Source organism: Mya arenaria, chromosome 1 (genome assembly GCF_026914265.1).
Source record: "Mya arenaria isolate MELC-2E11 chromosome 1, ASM2691426v1".
In the NCBI taxonomy this organism is placed as follows: Eukaryota; Metazoa; Mollusca; class Bivalvia; order Myida; family Myidae; genus Mya; species Mya arenaria.
In genome coordinates, this window is record NC_069122.1 from 52,423,096 (window position 1) to 52,446,254 (window position 23,159).

At 33.6% G+C, this 23,159-nt stretch overlaps 1 protein-coding gene across 1 annotated transcript; it reads left to right on the forward strand.

The window, feature by feature from the left end:
* The first annotated feature begins 13,980 nt into the window (after nt 1–13,980).
* LOC128238411 (leucine-rich repeats and immunoglobulin-like domains protein 1) lies at nt 13,981–17,292 on the forward strand. The gene is made up of 2 exons (XM_052954321.1): nt 13,981–14,010; nt 15,363–17,292. The coding sequence occupies exon 2, from the start codon at nt 15,363–15,365 to the stop codon at nt 16,650–16,652; it is 1,290 nt and encodes a 429-aa protein (XP_052810281.1). The 5' UTR covers nt 13,981–14,010; the 3' UTR covers nt 16,653–17,292.
* Nucleotides 17,293–23,159: the final 5,867 nt, after the last annotated feature.

The following is a 23,159-nucleotide window of genomic DNA, read 5'->3' on the forward strand; positions in this document are numbered from 1 at the left end:
ATTTAATCCGATGTAATGATTCATGCATGCCATGAACCGTATGATCATTTCAATGACTGTCAAGTAAATTTTCTGTGTGCTCACGATTTTTCTAGAGGAAATAGAGTGCTTGAACTATAAGGAAACATCTTAATATTCATAAAACGAACATTTTTTGAGGTTACAATAAATATTTTCTCTTAAACAAGCACATTTAATTTAACACAATCCATTTCCTTGTTGTTACAATGGGCCTTCTTTACGCGGATTGAAAACGGTGTTAATCGCCGGCAGCCGCATCGCACTTTCGTATATCCTTACTACTATTTACGAAGTCTATCTCGAAGCTTGCCGGAGATGGCCGAGTTGTTACGATTGGAACAAACGGGTGTCTCAACAAAGCCGTGAAAAACAATAACTGTATATAAACCATTATAATAATATCTCAACTTATAATTCTGTACTCAAAATGCAGTAGAATCAACGCATTAGAAATATCGAAGTTCTGTATTTCAGTGTTTAAAAGCCGGGTAGAATAAGTTTTGATAAACGATATCTCTTCCGCATTGTTGAAGATCGAAATACCGCTGAACAATATTTCCAGGACGTAAATAGGATCAACCCAAATCGATATTAATGATCCAATGTACTAATAATGATTTGACAGCGAACACCCACATACTGGTCAATCCACAATCATTTTGGTTTGCAGTTACAAATTACATTAATGTTATCCATAGATATACGTGACTGAATGTTTACCTCACACTATACTATAAGAATATTAAACCAAACTTACGTTGCTGGTGGCAAAGAATGGACTAGTTCAATGTCAATGCGAAAGGTGTCTTCAATTATATAATTAACAGAAACAAAAGTTCCGCTTTCATATCTCGATAAACATCATTGTTTTTTTACAAAGAACGATAACAATATGCTCTTGATTGATTTTTATTTCGGCTCAAAACTTAATATTCTACTTAAATACATACTAGTACATATATTTCATAACAAATAAAAAGGCAAGTTCCGGTAAAGCATCTCAGCAAAGTCATATGACGTTTGCATCACATGCATCTAATGATCTACATAGGACAAGTAAACATATTAATGTTGCGAAAAAAAGTAATAATAAGATAGAAACTACAGGGACAATATCAGATAGCGAACATTAAACCAGGACCATGGTTGAATGCGAGCGCGAAGCTTAGGCTATAACCATCAAATTAATAATATAGCAGCTCCACCTTTGTGTTTATGGTCTTAACGTAGTATAGTTATAAAGAGTTTGTTTACTCTAGAACCTATGTTTATAAAGAGTTCCTCAAACTATGATTTCCCCAAAAGTCAATATATATCAAGAAAAAATAATATCAAAAACAAAAGTCTACATAATTTAGGATTCACCCTAATTTTCCCCGGATACCTTTTAAGTCGCATATTCCACCCAAACTGCTCCAAAGGTTATCTTTTGCACACAGGTGTTGTTGTTAAGAAACTAACCTGATTTTGCATTCCCACATAGTATTGCAGTTGGATGGGAAATAGAGAACAACAGATGTTGTCGATGTTATGTAGTAAGTTATAAAGTATATTATTTTTTACGACAAGATTTATTGTTGTAGGAAGTTGCATTTTTCTGAATACCCATAAAACAGTCTACGACATTTGACATCCTGACTAGTATGTTACGATGACAAATGGTTCCGGAAATAACAACGAGATCAATGAATCATCAACAAATAATGCATCAATGAACATCTTTTCATGCAGCTACCCTACAATATACTCAATGCAATGCCTAACGTGACCAAATTCCTCATCTTAGTGTAATGCATCTCTCAAAACAAAACAATGTGAATATACTGTTTAGGTATCACAAAGCTAATGTTCTTATTTACAATAAATATCTTAGATACCATTCTACGTGAGTAGATGTAAATTGACCTATTATGACGGACCAAAGCATACCCCAGACAAAATGCACGTCAATATACATTAGATTTAGTTTTGACTTGAGGGTTAAACACTATGCCCACGAACAAGTATTACTTAATTAAACACAATTTATATAACCTTGTAAATTCAAAACCTCCGATTACAAAACAAACATGCGAATAATTCATTCCTTTTGTTGTTTCCAGAAAAATATACCCTTATTTTTTTTGTTTTTGCAAAAACAAATAATGTTAACTGGCTACTTCAAGGTGTGAGCCCCCACCATGAATTGATAACGATATTTGACTTTTAATATTTATTGATTCTTTATTTCTTTCGTATATATTTTTGTGTTTTTAGGGACTAGTAGACGTTGACCGTGTGCTTTTAACAAAGCCTTGATTAGAACATTGGTTGCTGCTCTCAACCCTATCATTTATTTTGAATTAGTTTATAGAGTGTTTGCATGATCTGTTGTATTATTACTCTAATATTCGTTGACACAGGAAGAAAGCCTTGTCATTCTCTGACTTATTAGACCAGGCGTTATTTCTCTATTAATCACCAATATCCTAACATAATATTCCTCTTGAATACAAATATCAGTGACCCAGTCCGAAACAAGCCTGATAACAATGGAAAATATTGAAAAGCATCTAATAGTAATAGAAGGCCTCTAGAAATCCATTCAGCTAGATAAATAGGATATCCCCAGAAGTATTTGGATAAAGGGCGAAAGTGCTCAGTGCACTGTTGCTTACACCATATTCAATTTCAATGCTTTGTGATTTTTGTGAACGTTTTTGCATTTACCAAGGGAGTGCTTATAACATACGATAAATTAACCCTGTATAGATATACGGAAAATTATACACGTATAAATATATTTTACAATTGTACAATAGGTATGGGTAAGCCATATTACAAACGACCAAAATGTAAACATCAAAGACAAAGCAACTATGTTTGACTTTGAATAAATTTCATATTCGATATCAAACGATTGTCATCAGAGAACAAAACCGGCGGGTTTGTTCATTCCTGTGAATCGGAACTGAACCAAGTTTTCGATAAATCTTAGTCAACGTAAAGTATTTGCAATTGTCAGATGAACATTAGAATAAGGATAACGTTATATTGTTACAAAGACGGAAAACGATTGTTATGGTAAGGATAAACATTAGAGATTTTTGAGATTTTTATCTAGTTCCTGCTTGAGTGAATAAATGAGAATTTTGAAGGACACGGTGTCGAGTGTTGTCCAATGTGCATGTCCTTGTATATGCAAATGCATTTCATTACTTAAAGGCATTGCCATCCGCCTTGTTCGTGTAAAAGTATGTTTACGATACACTCTGATAATTGTTGGGTACTTTAGTGCATTGGATAACACCATTATACTCATCTGTGGATATGTGGAAACTCATACATTTCGTTAGGACATCAAAGATATAAGTCCTTTCTACAGATGCACATATGAGAAGTTGTAATATCATGAATTAATACCATCGTCAAGACTCCTTTGGTTTCGACGTAATGGTTAATCAACGAAATGTCTGTTTATTTCAATGCGTTTACCGGTAAATAAGGGAAATACATGTGTAAGAAAAATACGTGGTTTTCATGTACGTTTTTATAAGTAATTCTGTCATATGTTGCTCTTTTAAAGTAAACAACAAAGTCTTGTTTATTTAATTTGCAACAAAACAATGAAATCACCAAGAGAAGTCTAAGAACTCAATTAATTCAAAGTTTGGTGACGTCCTTAGTCAATTTGCCTAAAAGCTGAAGTATTTCCAAATATATTTTGTGTCTGTTTACTGTGAAAGTATTTCAAACACTTGTATACCATAACGCATCTCTGTAAAAATACATCATTAGTACAATCAAGGCAATTTAGTCTAGCGACCAATGGGTATCTTTAATAAGTTTGGAGACAATAGTTAGTGTTTATAAGCTATATTTCAACTTATAACAACTAGACTCTAATCATCCGCAACATGTCCACTGTAATCACCTATCGATTATCCCTGTATACAAAACATTATATCATGATTGACGGGTCAACATGACCGACGTAAAAAATAGTTATTTAAAATGATATCCAACAGAGAAGGATAAAAACAAGTATGTGTTCATTATTTATCTGGTCCTTTAACATAGAAAAACAAAAGTGAATGAATGTATGAAGGAACGAAAGAACGAGTGAATGAATGAATACATGAAAGAACGACTGACCGAACGAACGAACGAACGGCAAAATTGATAAGCAAGAGATCGAGCGAACAACCGTATGAACGATAGAACGAAGAAATGCAGAACGAATGAATTAAAATGCTTATAAGACTTATTTATTTATGCATAAACCGTATTTTGTGTCAAATGCTATGAATTCTAGTCGGTGATATACGTTCGAAGATGAATAACTCAAAGTGAAGTGCTAATGAAGTATCGAAATATGTTAAAAATATTAACATAAGAAGGTCATGATATTTGAGACACATTGGAGAAACGTCTTATTGATGGACCTTTCACAAAAAGCAATATAATTCACTTTCCTGTGTCTTTGTATTGAACCAAATACTGTTACAGTTCATTTAAATATACATTAGTTTCACATAGTTGCATTTCACCTGTATAGAGGAATGTGTCACGTGTGGAGTTCAAACCATTAACCACAGGTTATAAGCTTGGAAATCTACCAGCTGACTTTTACATGTTTTCACAAACTACAAACCTAACACTCCATTTTGCCATTTTAATATTCAGAATAATAGGGACATGATTAAACTAAATACATGAGATTGTAACAACAAATGACGAATACAGAATCTCAACTTACCTTTAATGACGACCGTTAACATTATAAGCACATACATAAAGGTGTAAAAGTTAAATTGTATGCGATTGTCGATCACAGAAGTGTTGATTTCAACAATTTTTATTTCTAGAATACATACACACATAACACATACTCATAGGGGATACAATATAGAAACATACGAATGATAATATAACTGTATACGTCATATGATTAAGATTTGGTCTGAACCGGGCTGCTTATAAATGTGTGAAAATTGGTATAAACATGGCATGGCTACAACTATTAGGTTGTACTGGATGTATTAGGAAAGATGGCCTCTGACAGGTAATTGTACATTATGATTATAGACAGTTGTAAGGGAGAGCATAAGGTGTTAGAAGAAGGAATTGAGGGGTATGAGTTATTCCGATGGGGCAGAATAAAGTCGAATATTCAAACAAGGCCAAAAAAATTTGTTTGTTTAGGGTAACCTTCCCAAAATTTCTATGTAGGGTAGGTAGGGATTTTTTTTTTTTTTAAATTCAAAATCTGTCGTAAGTTCAGAGTGTTTTCTTGCACATGGCAGTCTTTCCTATATTACTGTCATTGCCTGACTTTGTTTTATCATATAAACAATAATTCTGATTTAAATCTGCATTTATCCGCCTTTCGTAACTCCCTAACTGCTAACGAATATTGTTTTTTGCTCAGAAACGAAAAAAAATAGTTAGGATCGGCGCATTTTTATAGGTAGGGTCGGATTACCCGGAACAGACATATTTTTTTTAGGCCCAATATTCACAGAGCCAAACTATGTTAGCCGAGTATTATCATGGACGTTTTTCTCGATAGTAGATTTAGACTGGTCAGTGGTGTCCGGTGATCCAAAGTGGAGAAGTTAAAGTGAAATGGGTCTGAAAACAAAATAACTGGTGAGTCGTTTATCAAGGTTGACCGGACAGGTAAAACAAAAATGGTGTTTCTTCACTCTGACAATATTTTCAGAACAATTCCCTTTAGCTTGACAGGGTGCTTGCACAGCCTTCAAGGAGCAACACTCGACTTTATAGTAGCAAAGCTGAACTGTTTTCATGCCGGATTAAGCGTTATCATGCCATAAACTTTGTGCTCGAAACGTGAGACAGTCATGTTTAAGTACTACACTTCGTGGATCTCGATGTTGTTTATAAAGAGAGGTGGCTGTTCTGGTTTGCTGGTCTTTTTAGAGAAAATAAGTACTTCAGATGTCACTGAGGTTAATGGATACCTGCAATCATACTGCTCAGGCGTCGATGTAACAAGCATCGTGTTTAATTTGATCTTGCAGGCGAGAAATACGATCGTCAAAGATAATTTATTGAGTGGTGACAATAAACTAATATGTGACTTTTATCGCGAACAATTTCGTTAATGTAACCTAAGGAAAGAAAGGGACCGTTGTACTCCAGCAGACACTGTATTGGTGATGTTGCCTGACACGCTTTCGGTCGAATGCAAGTACGATATTAGAGACAAATCAATTGCCATTAGGTTATATACAATAATGCATTAATTATAATATTGAAAAGAATAAAACAATATATAGAGAGAAAAATTTGCAAGCTTATTAAAATTAACTCTTGATCACATTTGTTCTGTAAAAATGCCATGGCGTTTATTATACTTTAATTACAAAAAATTAGTGTTAAAATCAACACTTGCAATCCCGCTTTTCTTCAAAGCTTTTGATAAATCGAGATCAAAACAGCTTATCCTCAATAGCATTCTAATAATCATGTTGCGTAGAAAGAGGTCTTCAGGGAGTTCCCATCCAGAGATCTAATCTGTAGATTGTCTCGAAAATATCTCATCGGACATATCCAAATAAAATATTTCGCCTACAACATGACGTAAGGAATGCTATTGAACTACGTTTTCTGAAACAGCATAATGTCATACTCTCGCTTAGCAACAACGAGAGATATTCATATAGTTTAACAAGGGAGTATACAGAGCCATGCCAAGTAATCTTATATTTTAGCAAAATCCTGTTTAATGACACATGGAACACACATTTAAAGCCAGACTGAGTCAATACTACCGTCAAAACAGTTGTTATACCTAATTCCGTATGCATTGTGAATTCTTTAAGTCAAAGGTAAAGTTATATTATTTCAGATCAATTACTCGATGATTTTCTTGATTTATATTCATTCGGGATGGGGATTGGCATGGTGGTAAAAGTTCTTTTATATAAAAAATGTCTCACTTCCAAATTGTTTTGTGTTTCTTAATGATAATGATTGATACAAAAATCTTTACTATACGGTATGATGTGATAAAGAGGCATTAACGAAAAAAAATAAATCCAATAAAAATTTCCGAACAATTTTACAAGTACATCATTTCAAAATTATCTTTATTTTAAAGAAGCGAAATCAAGCAAACAAAGTATGTCATGAATGTAATTACGTTGTGTTTGTGTTGTTAACGAAGAGTGTATATAGGTTATGATCTGGTTGTAAATCAATTATCCCAGCACTGTTCGAACTTTGGTATTCAATACTGGTACATAAAGAATGAGTGAAATGGCAGAGGAGTTCCGAATGACTGAACGAGAGACTCAAACGTAAAAAACACTACACGCAGGCCATACAGCATCAACATAGCATTGTCTAGACCTATTTGGGGTTACAGTTTTAACAAAGCCGGTTCCAAAGAGTATTCATTTCAAGATTTTTAAATCGCGAAATCAATATATATTAAACTTAGACCTATCCATGTGAAACTACGCAGTATAAAAGCCTTTCACAACAGTATATATTATTTGTGTTTCTCTTCATTTGCATAACAATTGTAAAACTTGTATTGCTATGTGTTATCTTTCACAAAAGTTAATTTTAGTAACATAGAAACGTGCTTTAATTTCGGATTTTGAAGTTCATTACATTCAAGGGTGATAACAGTGTCTTTGTTTAATAGTTTCCTTTGGTCATTTTTGGTTCACTTTTTATTGAAATTATTCTCCGAATGGTATCTAAACATGGCGTCTCATTATTTCCCCATTTTACATCTTTTAAAAGAATTGCTTAATCATTTATTGATTGTTCGCAAATTTACTAATGTTTTGCAATAAGAATAGAAAAGAAAAAAACATTCATTTGACTTAACCATTACAAGCCCAGCGTCATATAGAATAAGAGAGCAATTAACATCATCAATAACAACCTAAACTTGTAGTTCTGCCTTTCCATTTAAATAGTTTTAATCGTAAAAAAGCAACACATATTACGATTTACGACTTAGACAATGACCCGCAACAATTCAAATTAAATATTCATAATCAAGACAGTAATATCTGAAACCAACACATTAAAAAGAGACATCGTTTTGAAATTTGATTGCCAACTGCTTCAATGAATATTCCTAAAGCGCAGACTCATTATTTTAACAAAACTTTGAAAGTAATTTCTGCTTATTATCTGTAAATTTTCCATTACTCTCAATTTAACCAGTCTATCCTCGAAATTCAGCCGAGAAAATCAAATCATAAGATCAAAAGTATTTCAACACGTATAATTACGCAGATACTAAATAAAATATATGTACGCATACAAATTATGTATTTTGTAAAAAGCGTGCATTTACACAGTTGACATTGGATGGGCAAGCTTAGTTTGATAATTGAGACGTTTTATTCAAAACCGAAACCATAATATGAATAAAAGAATGAAACCTACAGGAACAAACCCTGAAGAGCAACTTCAAAATTGAACCCTGTGTAGAGACAAAACGGCAAGGGCCAAAACGGCTCTCAGACGAACGGTCAGTGAAACCTGAGTTCACTAGCACCTGAGTTTACCAGGGGCTTAAACTAGTTAGCATGACAATAACCTCACACGTGTATCAACGTTGACCAATAATTACTAAATTAAAAACAATATAATCCTCACCAGAGTACGCATAATCACCTGTAAACAAAGGAATCAATCCGGAGCAACAATTCTAGCTCTACAAATGTACGATAAAGTCATTCAAAGACAACTATTAGACATACCTCACCTTAATAAGATTTCAAATAATGTCTTTCACAATCAAAAATATCTTTATTATGAAAGTATCATTTGAACAAACTATGAGCAAAAACACAATGTATACATAATTAAACAATATATACTCTATAAATGTACAAATATCAGAACTCATCATTTGAAAATGTAGGGGTTTCATAAAGCGTTTAGCTTCATGTACCTTCACGACACAGTTATTCGTACAATTAATGTGATCTTACTTCAAATACAATCTCATTTTATTTGACCTTCTATGACAAGCAACCCTTAGCGGAGATACTTTAATAAGTTTACAGATCTGCTAATGACACTTCGACTCAAGATGAGCTTAAAGTTATTCAATATACGCTCATAGAAAAGGCATGATATTTTCTTCTTAATTGAATTGTAAATAATCAAAAATGTACTTATCAATTACATTATGGTCAGAAGATCCGTCGGACGTAAACATAACAGAACGAAACAGCTTTGATTGAAGCTGTTCTTTGACGCTTATGGTAGGTGCAACATTGTCAGGCCATTTGACACCAATTTAAGTGTTATCCTATGTTCAGGATTCATAAAGTATAAGGAATAAAACTAATTCACTTATGTACACTGGTAAACCTGGTACCGGTGAGCATTTAACAGCACTTTACACAACCTGCAGTGTATATATATATATACCAGTAAAGTTGTTAATTGAATAAAATCGAGATGATTTAAAAGAATTAGGCGTAATGACAAAGGCCGGGTTCAACGACATTTAAGTGCAGAGTGACAATATCATCACACAGATAACCTACCCGGAAATGTAGTAATTATTTAAGGCAAACAAATATAGGTTCTAACAGAAAATACTTTTAACATATTTTTGATTGCTGAAATATTAATGAATTGGTTTTGTTAGGAAATATGCTTCGTATATGTCGTTTTCATTGTTATTGTTTATATTGGAAACCATTGTTCTTTTACGGTGTCAAATGCAAAAATTCATCAGACGCTAAAAATAAAACCAAAATGGCATGATATTACATATAATAATGAAAGCGAAATAAACTTCCGACTTTTCCCAAATTGTATGTTAGTGTAAAGAGTATTAGATTGTAAATTTTGATGTAAAGAATGAATATTAACATTTGACTTGGAACATACAAATTATTACAAATAAGTAGACCCTTTATGTACTTCTTGTTCGAATATTTATTTTTTTTAATTTTCATTTATTTACTTTCTAACACCTTAATTCTGAAATGAAAAATGCATACAAAAGTCGCGGGTATGTTTTTGAGTCGGTCGTGTTACATCAAACCAACTATTTATTAAATGTTGCAAGAATTCCACACGATTGGTTTTTATGCAATCTACACCAGACGCTTAATTTCTACATCCAAAATACCATTGTATGTCTATTAATTAAGTTCTAAGCAAAGCTGCCATAAGCCAAAACCGGACAGACAAATATAAAGGGGACAATCACGTAAATAGTTACATTTGATACAAATGACGTACCCGTGATGCTTATATGAAAAGAGCTAACCATGTAACCATCATATTTCTATCAACAGATATAGACGTATTCAAAGTCAATAACTCAACGGAACTTTAGCATTGAATCAACAATCAGCCAATTTACTGTTATCTGCAAGAAACGCTTTCATTGATCTAATTCATAACTTACAACCACATAAAAAATACTAACCTTTATAAAATACCATACCATAAATATCCGAATATAATGAACAGAATTTAAACACTTCGACATAAATGAAGAATTGCAGTCTAGATTGCAGCTGGAAGATAGCAAACATTACTCCGAAATACAATAACTATTATAACATGTGAGGGCATTTCACGTTCATAATAGTTTGCTTCTGCTGAAAATAGTTTGCATCTATTGACATATTTATTAAAAGCGAAATTGAAAATGTATTGAATAATTTCCATGATGCCTCTGAGGCTAGTATGGAACACAAGCCCTCATTATAACTGAACTGTGAGAGAGCGGAGAGAAGTATTCGGGTGTGTTTTAAATTACATGTATGGCAAGAACAAATTAAAGAGCTTGTTTAGAAGTTTCACTCTTAAAGAAAGATCAAACATATGTCATGTAGCAAACGGACTACTACAACTTATGATTATAAAACAGGTACTTACCTCTCAACTACAGATTTAGCATTCAAAGTCTACATTAAAATGAACTGTTCTATGAAAGAAAGGAACTATATCAAGTAGTCAATAACATTCAGAAATATCAAATGTACTTACCTTTGTAAATTAGTACAAGGTTTAGTATCCGAATGAAATCAACATAATATTTTATTGTTGCAACACAATTCAGGAAATGGGCATGATGTCAACACTTGCTATGGATTGAAGCTTCGAGTTGGCACACAGTTTACCAAATTGCAATAAATACTGAAGCAAGGCAGCGTATTCCATGAGCAAATAACATTGGAAACGGTTTGCTCTATTGCAATATATTCATGAAAACATAATTGAAGGACATTGTTGCCAAAATATTGAAGATAGATGAGAAACGCTGCTCTTTCTTATTCTCGTACGCTACAGCCATAATGCTATACGTTCAACACTCTGGTTTGATCAACCCAATTATGTGTGCTTTCAGCGAATACTTCAGCCGTTTTTAATCTATTGATTAGCGGGGAGCCGGCAACTGTGACGCTTGCCTAAAGCCTATGAAAAAGAATCTAACAAAACAATTTAAATTAAGACTAACTCGGATTGTATCTTACAAAACAAGATTGACACTAGTGACGAAGAACAAATGCGTGAATTCCTTTAAATAGGCTCTCACTGTCACCATCCGAAATTAGCAATTACAAACATTTTTTCCGTTGGAATTGCAAATTGGTGATGATAACAAAGGCCTGTCGTACTTGATGTTTTACGCGTTTTGATTGGCCGACGATTATATCAGGAAAATGATCAATTAATATTATTGCACTCGATTTTCCTGCGTTTGAATCAAGGGTAAGATTTTTCATTCTTAAACCTCTGACCAATGAAAATGGCCCTTTTCCTTTAACGACTTTTACAGTCAAACCAAAACAATAGAGTAGCGCAATCGACAATTACAATTAGGAAACAATTGTTATAGTAAATGTACTAAGATAATTCAGTGAACTTAAGAGATGTTAGCAGCAACCTCTCCCAAACACATAATTCAGATCAATATAACGGGAAACGGAAGGATAATCTGAGTATCGGAGGCGAAGGGGTCAAGGCCATGAATGCGCATTGTGTGCATGGTAGTCTTTTTAGGGTTAATGTGATTGATTGTGTTAAAAGGAATAGTATAAGCGAGACAAAAAAATATCTACTTTTACAGGATACCGTCGCCAAGAAGAAGAGAAACGCCTGTCTAGAAAGATAAAGGATGAGAATGGAGTGGGAAACCAAGCGTTGGTGTCATATGTCATCGTGTAAGTAAATTCGAGACCGGTGTGGGATGCGTAGAATGGGGATTGTCGATGCGTTTAGTTTAGAATTGTAATGGACTTTGTCTTAATAAACGGTAGGATACAAACTTTGTGTTTTTATTACCGGATTATCATGTTTACATTTTTTTGAGACGTGTAGAACTTCACATGCTATTACGGTTTCAACAATTTTCGAAACAAATATACAAAAATACACGCGCAATTTTTTACCTATACCATGATGTTTTGATTGCGTTTGCATACTTATGGAGCAACAGCCTACATATGTTTTTTTCAAGTCGCTTGGCACTTTACCCGTTACACGGGATTGTATGTGAAAACTTTTTGTTAACCGGATGTTATTTAGTGTCCCTATTATTGATGCGGGAAAAATTTGAGCTATATAGTCCGTGGCCAAGACATTTATTTGACAAGGGAAGTAACTCACATTTTTATAAAATATTAATTATGCGAGGCTTCTTTTATGAGAGAAAACGTTCTGATTGGCTCGGATTTAGGGTAATTTACCATGTATTAATACACACGGAGCTAACTGATTCTATTATCACATAGGGTATCTTTTATATAATTAAGAGTTTTAAGGCGCATGCAGAGTTAACGTTCAATGTATAGTAGGGTAATATGAAGGTAATGGACCCAAATATTGAATACAATCACGAAAACGTACCTTGGACATTAGATGAAAAGGAATAATTGCGATTCATAGAGAAACTCCCTGAACTAAATAATTTTGTCCAGGACAGGCCATTAGGTCACCTCATTTTTCCATATTGGGTCACTTTACTTTGTATCGTACCAAAATGGCGTCTATTTTCCGATTCCGATCATTAAATTAAACATTTACCATAAAATGACCAATATGAAAAAGGTTGCCGACATGATATATACGTTTTGGGGCTCCTATGTGACCTGATATATGGAATATACAGGGCGCAGGAAACCATATTTGATATTCGGAATCAAGCTTTACTCTCACCCGATATGGCTTCTGTGTATCCCATATTGGTTCACCCACCTTCCCCGTTACCTATAAAATGACTTCTGTTTGATTCAAACATACACCATATAGAGGACCATCCGATGACACAAACAAAACAATGACCAGTTACAACATGAAACAATCATTCGATATTTCTGAAACAAGAAAAGTTTGAGATCATTGTGATAAATTTGCTTTAAACATTTCATAACTATAAGATAATGATTACTCCGAGAGGAGATCATGTTCACTCTATATGTGCCAATAATAAATGTTGAAGAGATACTTAAAGTTATAACTTAACAAAGACGTCAAATCATTCGATTTCTGTTCGAACATAGCAAAATATGTATTTACCATATAACATACACTAATTGTTGATTCCTTTACATTTGTTTGTCCTAGAGTGAAATAAATATTCAAGAGAAAATATAAAGTATTGAAATAACACGGACAAGCCATGTGTCATGACCTTTTACCAATAGTCTGTTTAAAGGCAAGCCATAAGTGTTCAAAGATAAATCCATAGTTTTATTTTTTTGAAACAAAAATGTTTTAAGTTATATAAGTGTTAACATAATGTCGACTACATTTATGGCTAGCTGATTCCATTTAAAGGCGACTTGTCAATACAAAGTTTAAAAATCTTCATAAATATTTTATATTTGATGATGCGTTATACCAACTGTTGCAAATGGGCCTTTAACAGGTTTTAAAACAATTTCAAACAGTATCCTTATCACGATCGTAACCTAATTGCGATAGACGGATTTAGTTGTTCCACAGCTGGGAGATAGGAACGACGTGAGCAGTAGCAAGGTATACTGGCATAAATTGTCTTCATTATTCAAGTAATTACGGCTTGAACATTTAAATATTGTGCAATATCATATAGCATTTATACTTAACCAGTGTGAAACTTCATATTTACTGTGTAACAATTCTTGAACTTTATCGTCAACGAATTTACACCTTCTGTCAGACACGTAGAACATTGTTTAAAATAATTAAAAAATATATTAAACAATACAACTACCAGCTAATACGAACGTTCTTTCGATTTGTTTTGTGTATAAGGGTATTTAATCGACAATATTTCGTGTTCTATCTTTTGGTTATATACATGCGGGTTGTCACTAGAGACCTTGCATGATTAAATTTCGTGCCAAACTTAATGTACAATCGGACCTCGTTGGCTCGAGCACCAAAAAATCGGCGAAAAAACATCAAACCAGGGAAAATCGAGGCAAAAATGCAATGCTTCCTTTCACTAGATAAAAATTGTTTTTTAACACCACGTTCGAGCCAACGAAGAAATCGAGCCAAATGGGTTTGAGCAAACAGGGTTTGATTTTAATACCATGAAACATTCTAGTCAACGATAAAGGCAAACAGTTATGCGTAAAATTTGAAGACGAAGCAGGAGTATGTCTCGTTAGTAATCTTTACTGATAAAATGCGTACGGAGTTCATTGGAACGTTAAATTTGTCAAAGGACGTGTTATGGTCAAAAATCAGTTAGCCTGACTTATCAGCTCACTCACTCGCACACTCGCACACTCACTCACTCGCACAATCGCACACTCGCACAATCGCACACTCACTCTTTCACACTTTCATTCACTCACTCACTCACTCACTCACTCACTCACTCACTCACTCACTCACTCACTCACTCACTCACTCACTCACTCACTCACTCACTCACTCACTCACTCACTCACTCACTCACTCACTCACTCACTCACTCACTCACTCACTCACTCACTCACTCACTCACTCACTCACTCACTCACTCACTCACTCACTCACTCACTCACTCACTCACTCACTCACTCACTCACTCACTCACTCACTCACTCACTCACTCACTCACTCACTCACTCACTCACTCACTCACTCACTCACTCACTCACTCACTCACCAACTATCGTGTTATGAGGTAAAATTAACGTGTTTTCTGCACCTTACATTCAAATTTTACACGTTATCCCTCGTTGGAACCAGTGTTTTTTCGATATTTATTAATCCTTTTGAAACAATTATAATAATTGTGTTACATCTTGTAATTGGGAATAAAAGTGCATCTTTAATACAAATGTATTATTGTACATATTATGTATTTTCTATTTGCAATAGGTTTAAAGTATCTGCAAATCCTGTACTTTCAGATGCGGACATTTCTAGCACTATTATTGTGCATCTCCCCTTCCGAGGGTTTCTTCCTCAACGATGACCGATGTTTCGGTGTGTGCAGTTGCTACAGCAACATAGATTGTGATAGAAAACAATTAACAGCTGTTCCAACCTTTGATCTTCCAGTCTTCCTGCTTAACAAGGACTACACACATATGCAAACAAGTCTAGGACTAAATGACAACAATATAACATCGATTCCATTTGGAGCGTTTCATAACATCAGTAAATTAAATATGCCACTTTTATCGATATACCTTGGTTCAAACAATATATCAATTATACACAATGGAGCATTCACGGGCCTGGAATCGATTGACGACGTCGGCATATACCTGGATCATAATCAGCTTACAACAATTCCGCTTGACCTCACCCGAATGACGAACCTATTTGCTCTAGATTTACGCTATAACCCGATTCAAACAGTGTCAGGTCCTGTTATTGCTGCAATGTTTGCAAGCAACGAAATAACAAGACTCTCTTTGAGTTCCTATGAAATGCTAAAGAAGGTTATGGAGGTTCAAGATAATTCACTTGAGTATTTGGTATTAGACGGAATGACAACAAGAAAAATGGACCCAGGTCTCTTTCAGAGGAGCAAAACTGTTCCTCTCAGTTCAATAACAATAGAAAAATCATCTTTTGATAATGTGACGGAAGTCCTGTGCAATTTGGATTTAAACTCACTTACTATCTCTGGATGCCCAAATTTAGGCGATAACGTTTTACAAGGCTGTCCGCAAACATCTCTCTGGCGGTTGACCATTTATGAAAGTAACCTTACCAATGCATGGACTCCCTCGGCCCTATACAACTCTCCCATACGTTATCTTACAGTTTTGGGTAAATTTGACCGTGTTCCAACTTCCGTGTTTCGGCATTGGCCAAATCTACAGAGTCTTACAGTCGGGTCGAATATTACAATCATCGAGAAGTCTGATTTTGAAGGATTGCGGGAGCTGCATGACCTGAATTTGCGGGCCAATCCTATTCACTTAATTGCTGACCAAGCTTTTGCGACCAATACCAAATTGGCTGATCTGCATCTCCATTACAACAACGATATCCATTTGACTAGCATACCTTCAAGCTTGCAAAACCTGACAAGCCTTTCTTTTGTCGAACTACCAAATATGAAATGTACCTGCACAGCAATGGGAGGAGTAAAGGGATGGCACGCGGATTACGTTTCCGGACAGTGTACTAATATCCATATGGGGATCGGAACCTACATCGAAACCAAGTTAACACTTTGTCCATGATCAACAAAAGAAAGTGAACGTTAGGAAAAAGTGACCTTTCTAATGATAAAGTAAAATTGAAGTGGCCAAGTACAAATTTAATACGAAAATGGTTATCCTCGAGCGTTCATTTCCAAACATTTGCAATTATTATTTACCAATTACCACTGATATCATTTGGTCATTTAGACGTAAGTGTTGTCTTTCAAACGCATCACATCATACTACCACTGTATATCCATAAGATCTTAACGTACAACTTTAATTCGAAACAAAGTAATAGTTATAGTAATTCGATGATTGGACAATTGATTTATGTTAGAGGGGAAGTGGGAATTTGTTTTCATTTTTTGTGTCATATCTGTGGTGACAATCAAATTCAACGTTTGTATGAAGACATAAGCCAATATGAATCAGAAGAAGCTGCCACGTGATCAAGGAAGAAATGGGTGGGGACGGTATATGCAAAATCCAACGATGGCACTATACTATGCAAAAATATCCACGTTCATGACTCATTTCTTGACCGCGTGACATCTATAATATGTTTAAATTTTACATGTTGGTGATGGTGATGGATGCTAACATTTATTGTTTTATTAATTACATTTGGATATGGCTATAAATTTTATAATCTTATGGAAATAAATGGTCAATTGTTCTTTGACTAGGCTTATAAGTCTTAGCAAATCATATAAGGCGTGTAGTCTTTTTACTCGGCACAAGACCACCTGTCCATTTTATATACTAATAGTATAATCTTTCCTGGTGACTTATACATTTGGAAAAACATCGACCAGATTGGTTATTAAGAAAAATCAAAGTCTACTCATCTCAAGTCCTTGTCTTCATAGATAAGCAAGCGATAATATAGTATTGTCGTAATTTCGCATATTACAGTTTTAGATATTACAGACAGAGAAAACAAGATCGATATTGAAAAAGATTGCAGAACAAATCCTGTTTAAAATACTCTACTGACAGTACTAAGACAAGTGTTTAAAGAGTTATATTGTCTTTGCCCCTCATTAAATAAAAAGGTTAAAGGTAAAACAGCGAAGTTCTACGACCTACACATATGTGGAAATGACATCTTGCGACTTCGATTAGCCTTTATGTAAACGCAATGACGGCGACATACATTGATAAGCTATCGCATCAAATCATTTAAATATCCTGTGTTTATCTTCTTTCAAGTTTAACCGAAAGATTATTTAAATTAAGAAATACACATCATTACATAATTCAATAAATACTCCTACTCGAAATCTAAACCAGTCTGTAATTGAACACCACTGCTACGCTACCTCAAAACGTAAAGAAAGGTATTTAAATGCGTAAAAATATGAAATGAATGCCAATAAAAATGCAATTGTTTTTAACCGCGCACAAGGCAAGACACCTTCAGCGTTTCTATTTAACTACTTTCACTAATAATATGGTAGTGCAGACTCCGCTACAATTCGGAAGGACACTGAGTCGGTCGATTTGTATCAAACAAACATTTTAAGGGTCAAAAGTTCTTACATGCAGAAGATTTTCTAGGTAAAACAAATTAAGACCATCGTGTAGTATGGTTTTAATTGTAAAACACCAATAAACGCCTAAACGCAACTGGTTTTATATTTACAAGCATATCCACTGAACACAAAATTGATTCCAGAGTTGACCATACTTGCAGACAGCAGAGTCGCTATATAGCGGTACAAATTGGATATGTTTTTGGAAACATGATTTAATAAGCAAATATTGAACTGCCTGTACTATCTATATTTGTCATTAGCAGATATCTAGGTTACTATGTTTCATTAAATGGTTTAATAACTAACGAGGAACGATGCGTTCTTTTTAATAGGCTGGCTGTGTATTACTCCCAAGCTTGGTCATTTTTTTAAAATCCATGATGTTTTTCTGGCATGCAGTGGTTTTGATTGTTAACTTTAAATTAAATCCCCTATCATTTTTATGATTAACATAGTCCATGAGGTTCAACATTTTGAGTAATGCATGACGATTGTATTAACAAATTACCTGTATTGAATGTCTGTACATAGCTATGAGATAACAATGACATTTAAATGATATGAATTTTGTAACGTTTTGATTTGGGCAAGACATTGAATACAGGACGCAACAATTGTTTTAACACTGATTTTAATAAAGAAAATATACGTTCTCCACATTTGTTCTCGCATTACAGTCCAGGTAAACTTACATTTTTAGGTAAATAGCTGTACATCGAATTTTTGTTGAAACTAATTGTATGTCGTTTTGCCGAACCTTCCAATGGGTTATTAACACCTTAAGAATTAACAGAGGGTGAAATTGAAGATAAATTACAGGAAATCGAAGATCAGGCTTGCTTTACGAATTAAAATATAATGCTTCAAAAAAAGTGTACAAATATATTCAGCATTTTGTATCATGATCTATTGCTAGTTTTTTTATGATATTGACATTTTTGATGTGGGACAATAGTATTAAGTCTGACGGACTTGCTTCATTGATTAAGTCGGACAATTATGACAAACTTTAGTTAATGTAAACGTATATTGCATTTTAAAACTAATGAATTGCATTGATGTTGTAGTTGTATTATCCTTGATATATGTTTGCACAACGAAATCCGAAATTTGCATTTTAAGTTCTAAAAAAATCATACTATATTTCCCCAAATCATGCACGTACATGTTATTGTTTGAAATAATTTATTAACATACGCATTGTTCACAAGAAATAATGCTATTAGTTCTCTATATGATTGTGTGGTTTAGGTATTCTTCCACAGCTTATCTCAAACATTACTGAAACATATGCTCATCCTTTTCTGATTATATCGTGGGATGAAATAAGAAAATGTTCTTAGTTTCACTGAACACACAACATAACATTTTCGCTTTTACATTTCGATTTAAAATCAAAAGGAAGACCATCTTTAATGGTCGAATGCAAGTACAATGTAAGAGATACTTGCCAATTGCTATTTAAGGAATGTATTGCGGGGTTGATGTCAAAATCGGGGTATGAACGCAGTTTGGGTGGTTAAAGTGTATGGAGTCCGAAGTATGTAAGCCTATGGTCTGTGTGTGTCCAGGTGTTTTTGTATTTCATTTAAAAAAAAGGAAATGAACATAATCCACATTGGCATAGATTTCCATACTTTGTGATATATGTTTGTATTTTTGATTTTCTTCCACCCGAAATTACTTTTTACTTTACTTTTAAATATTAATTGTTTAAAAGCAAACGTTGCTTCAATTTCATTCTGCAATATGAGCTTTACTGAAAGTTGAAATCTAATATGACATATCGATGAATGAAAGCGAACAGGTTGTACGTTACACAAAATAAAACAGCAGATAGCAGATAGCCCTCTCGCTTTCACCGCTCGATATAAAGGTCAAGAAGACAAACCACTTCAATGGATTTCGGTCCAGTGTTATTAAGAAATGAGGGACAATATGATTGAAATTAGGTAATATACAAAAATGGATATTTATAATTACAAAACTATTAAAGTATAGAGAGAACAATTTTTTCAAGATATCAGAAATGGTGTCCTCTTTCTACAACAAAACGTGTGATTAATTGAGACTAACCTAAATAACATTTTTTTAATCAAGGTACGTTGTAAAAGGTCTCCAGAGAGTTCCCATCCAGAGATAAAAGCTGCAGATTGTCTCAAGCATATCTCATCGGACATATCCAAATCAAATTTTGTGCCTAACATATGACGTAAGGAATTCCATTGAACAGCGTTTCTAAAACACCACAGTGTCACACTCTCGCATAGTAAAAACGAGTGTGGAAACATGGGAATGTTAAAATCAAAGAAACGCATGAGTTTTGGAGGTATCTTTACAGCAATGATAGCTTAAACTTTGGTTTAAATCGTGCTTTTAGAACATTTTACCTGAGCTGAAGCATGACGTACATGCAAAATCGAAATTTTTCAATACGTCTTATAATTTAATGATAATGGTCCCATTTTTTAAAATATAGACGCTGTTATAACGTTTTATGAAGTATGTCAAGGTTTTGAAACTCCTATGAGTAGAAAAGGTGTTGGAGAAGATAAGATGTTGAATGAACTCTTTATTAAAACCAGTGACATTTTAATTGGTTTTATTACCGATGTATTCAATTGAACTTTAAAGTGTGGAGTTCTCTCTAAATCATTGATGAAAAGGATTATTGTCCATTTACATACAAAGGGAGATCAAAGTTATGTAACGAATTAACGTGGTATAACTCTGTTCAGTTATTTTGCGAAACTATTACTTTGCGTCTTAAACCAACGGATGTCTGGTGCGAGGAAAATAATACCATATCCGATTCCAAGTTTAGATTTAGACCAGGAAGGCACACTGTTGATGCTGTTTGTATACTCCATTCACTAATTGCACATATTTATATGTCAAAAAACGTTTGTAGTGTTGTTTTATTGATCTGAGGCCCTGTTTAGTCTTGATATAATATAGAAATATCTTGTGGTTTTAGCTTATTAATTTTGGTATTAATAGGAAAATATTGAAAATAATACGTAAATGTATTAATATGTTAAATTATATTTAACAGGATGTGAAAGATATTTAGAACACTTTGAAATTATTAAAGCCTCATTGAAGTGGTAGATAAGTTCCCTGATAATGTTTTTGTTGTCCCCGAGTAATATTTACAAAACAGGATAAACTGTGTCTCAGACATTGATGATTTATGTCTTCGCTCTTCTACTCAACATCTACAAACTCCGTTAGATTAACTGTTTAAAAACTATACAAACTGGGGCTTGGAAAAAAGTTGCAAAACGAAAAAAGGAGTATTTAGAAAAAAGGTACTTTAAAACAATGAGTGATGGATTTATGGCAACGAAGCTGCCGTTGTTGAATTTGATTCAATTTGTCTTGGAATTACATTATATCATTTTTTGTAACTTTAACCTTATTACCTATAGTATTTGTTGTACGGAAAGGCATTGAAAGCTTTGAATTCTTTGTAAATCTAACCTGAACAAAATGATACTATGCCAAAGGTAGCATTACAAGTATTTAATGCTTTTGTATGACATATTGTTTTGTATTCTTGTAAAAACTTATTTGGACAATCCGCTAGCAACGTTATTGCATACGGACCATTGCGGTGTTTTTCACAGTATATAAACAGATACATTACAAAATATCACATTCGTTTAAATGAATCAAACATATAACATTTTAATTGAACAGAAGAGACATTTCATTAGGCATAAACAATAAACATTTGCATAACCCAAGCCATACATAAATTCACATTCATGGCGGCAAAAAACCGTTGTTTTAATGAGAAGAGCATGACTACCGAATAAGATGTACATGGTTGCATTCAATCAACATTTTTCTATCAAGATTTAGCATTTTTACCTTTTTTCACAAGGGCTACAGAATATACCAGGACCTAGACTATAAATATCATTTGTGACACTATCAAAATAGTCTACATAACAAAGATTTGTTGTTGTTTTTTATTTGCCTATATGTACATAGTCTAGAAGAATTTACAGTTGAATGCTAATTATGCCATTTTTGGTTATATAATTAATAATTTTTGACAGTTGTAACTTACCTACCGACAAATTTTCCTATAGGAAATGGAAAACAAGATCATACATTTGTTTACATTTTAACACCAATAATCGTTGATATTTAGTGTACCACACACTATCTTTACACGTCTAGTCAATAGGTTATCAGTAGAATTGACAAGTTTATACCAATATCGTATTATCTTCACTTTACAAACAACATTTAATGGTACTTAGTTTGCTGCCTTGAACGGCAGTTTACAATTTTGAAATCTGATATTGAATTATTGCTTCAAAAATTTCAAATGAACTCTCTCTATATCAGAAGCTGAATGAAAACCACATATTTCGCACCCATATGTCAATTAAGGTAAAACCTTTGATTTAAATCATTTATTTTTTGTCTTTTACATTAAACGATCATAGCATTTAGTGAAATCATTGAACGCAGTACTTGATCGGACAATGCCTTTTTAGAATTATAAAACTTAAGATGTTATAAAATTAATAGACATTTTAGAACATCTCGTACATACCATGGCAACAATTTTATTTTTGTTTACAGTAAAGTTCCACTTTGAACAATACTCGTATATTATATCTGATAATAATTGAAGTCATTCGAAAGATTAAGAAAAGTCCATACAGGTATATGTTGCGAAAACAGAATTGAAAAAAAGGATGTATTGTAGTTTAATTTGTTTAAATGTATTTTTATATGCCACAAAAAACTGTATATTTAATGTGAATTAACGGATTCCCTGTTCTGTTCAATATATAGCATGGCATTGTTTTTTATCACCGTATACGTTAACCATGATTGAATAAGTATGTTGTATCATATCGGCACTATTCCTGCTGGTATTAGAAAGATATCTAGGTAAACATTTTAAGCGCCTGTATTTTTATATGCACCTAAATTTGTCCAGTCAGATTCATTAAATGAATGTCCCGATAAGAAGAGTCAG

Excerpts from the sequence above, each read along its gene's own strand:
- LOC128238411 (XM_052954321.1), top strand. The coding sequence starts at position 15,363 with ATGCGGACATTTCTAGCACTATTATTGTGCATCTCCCCTTCCGAGGGT.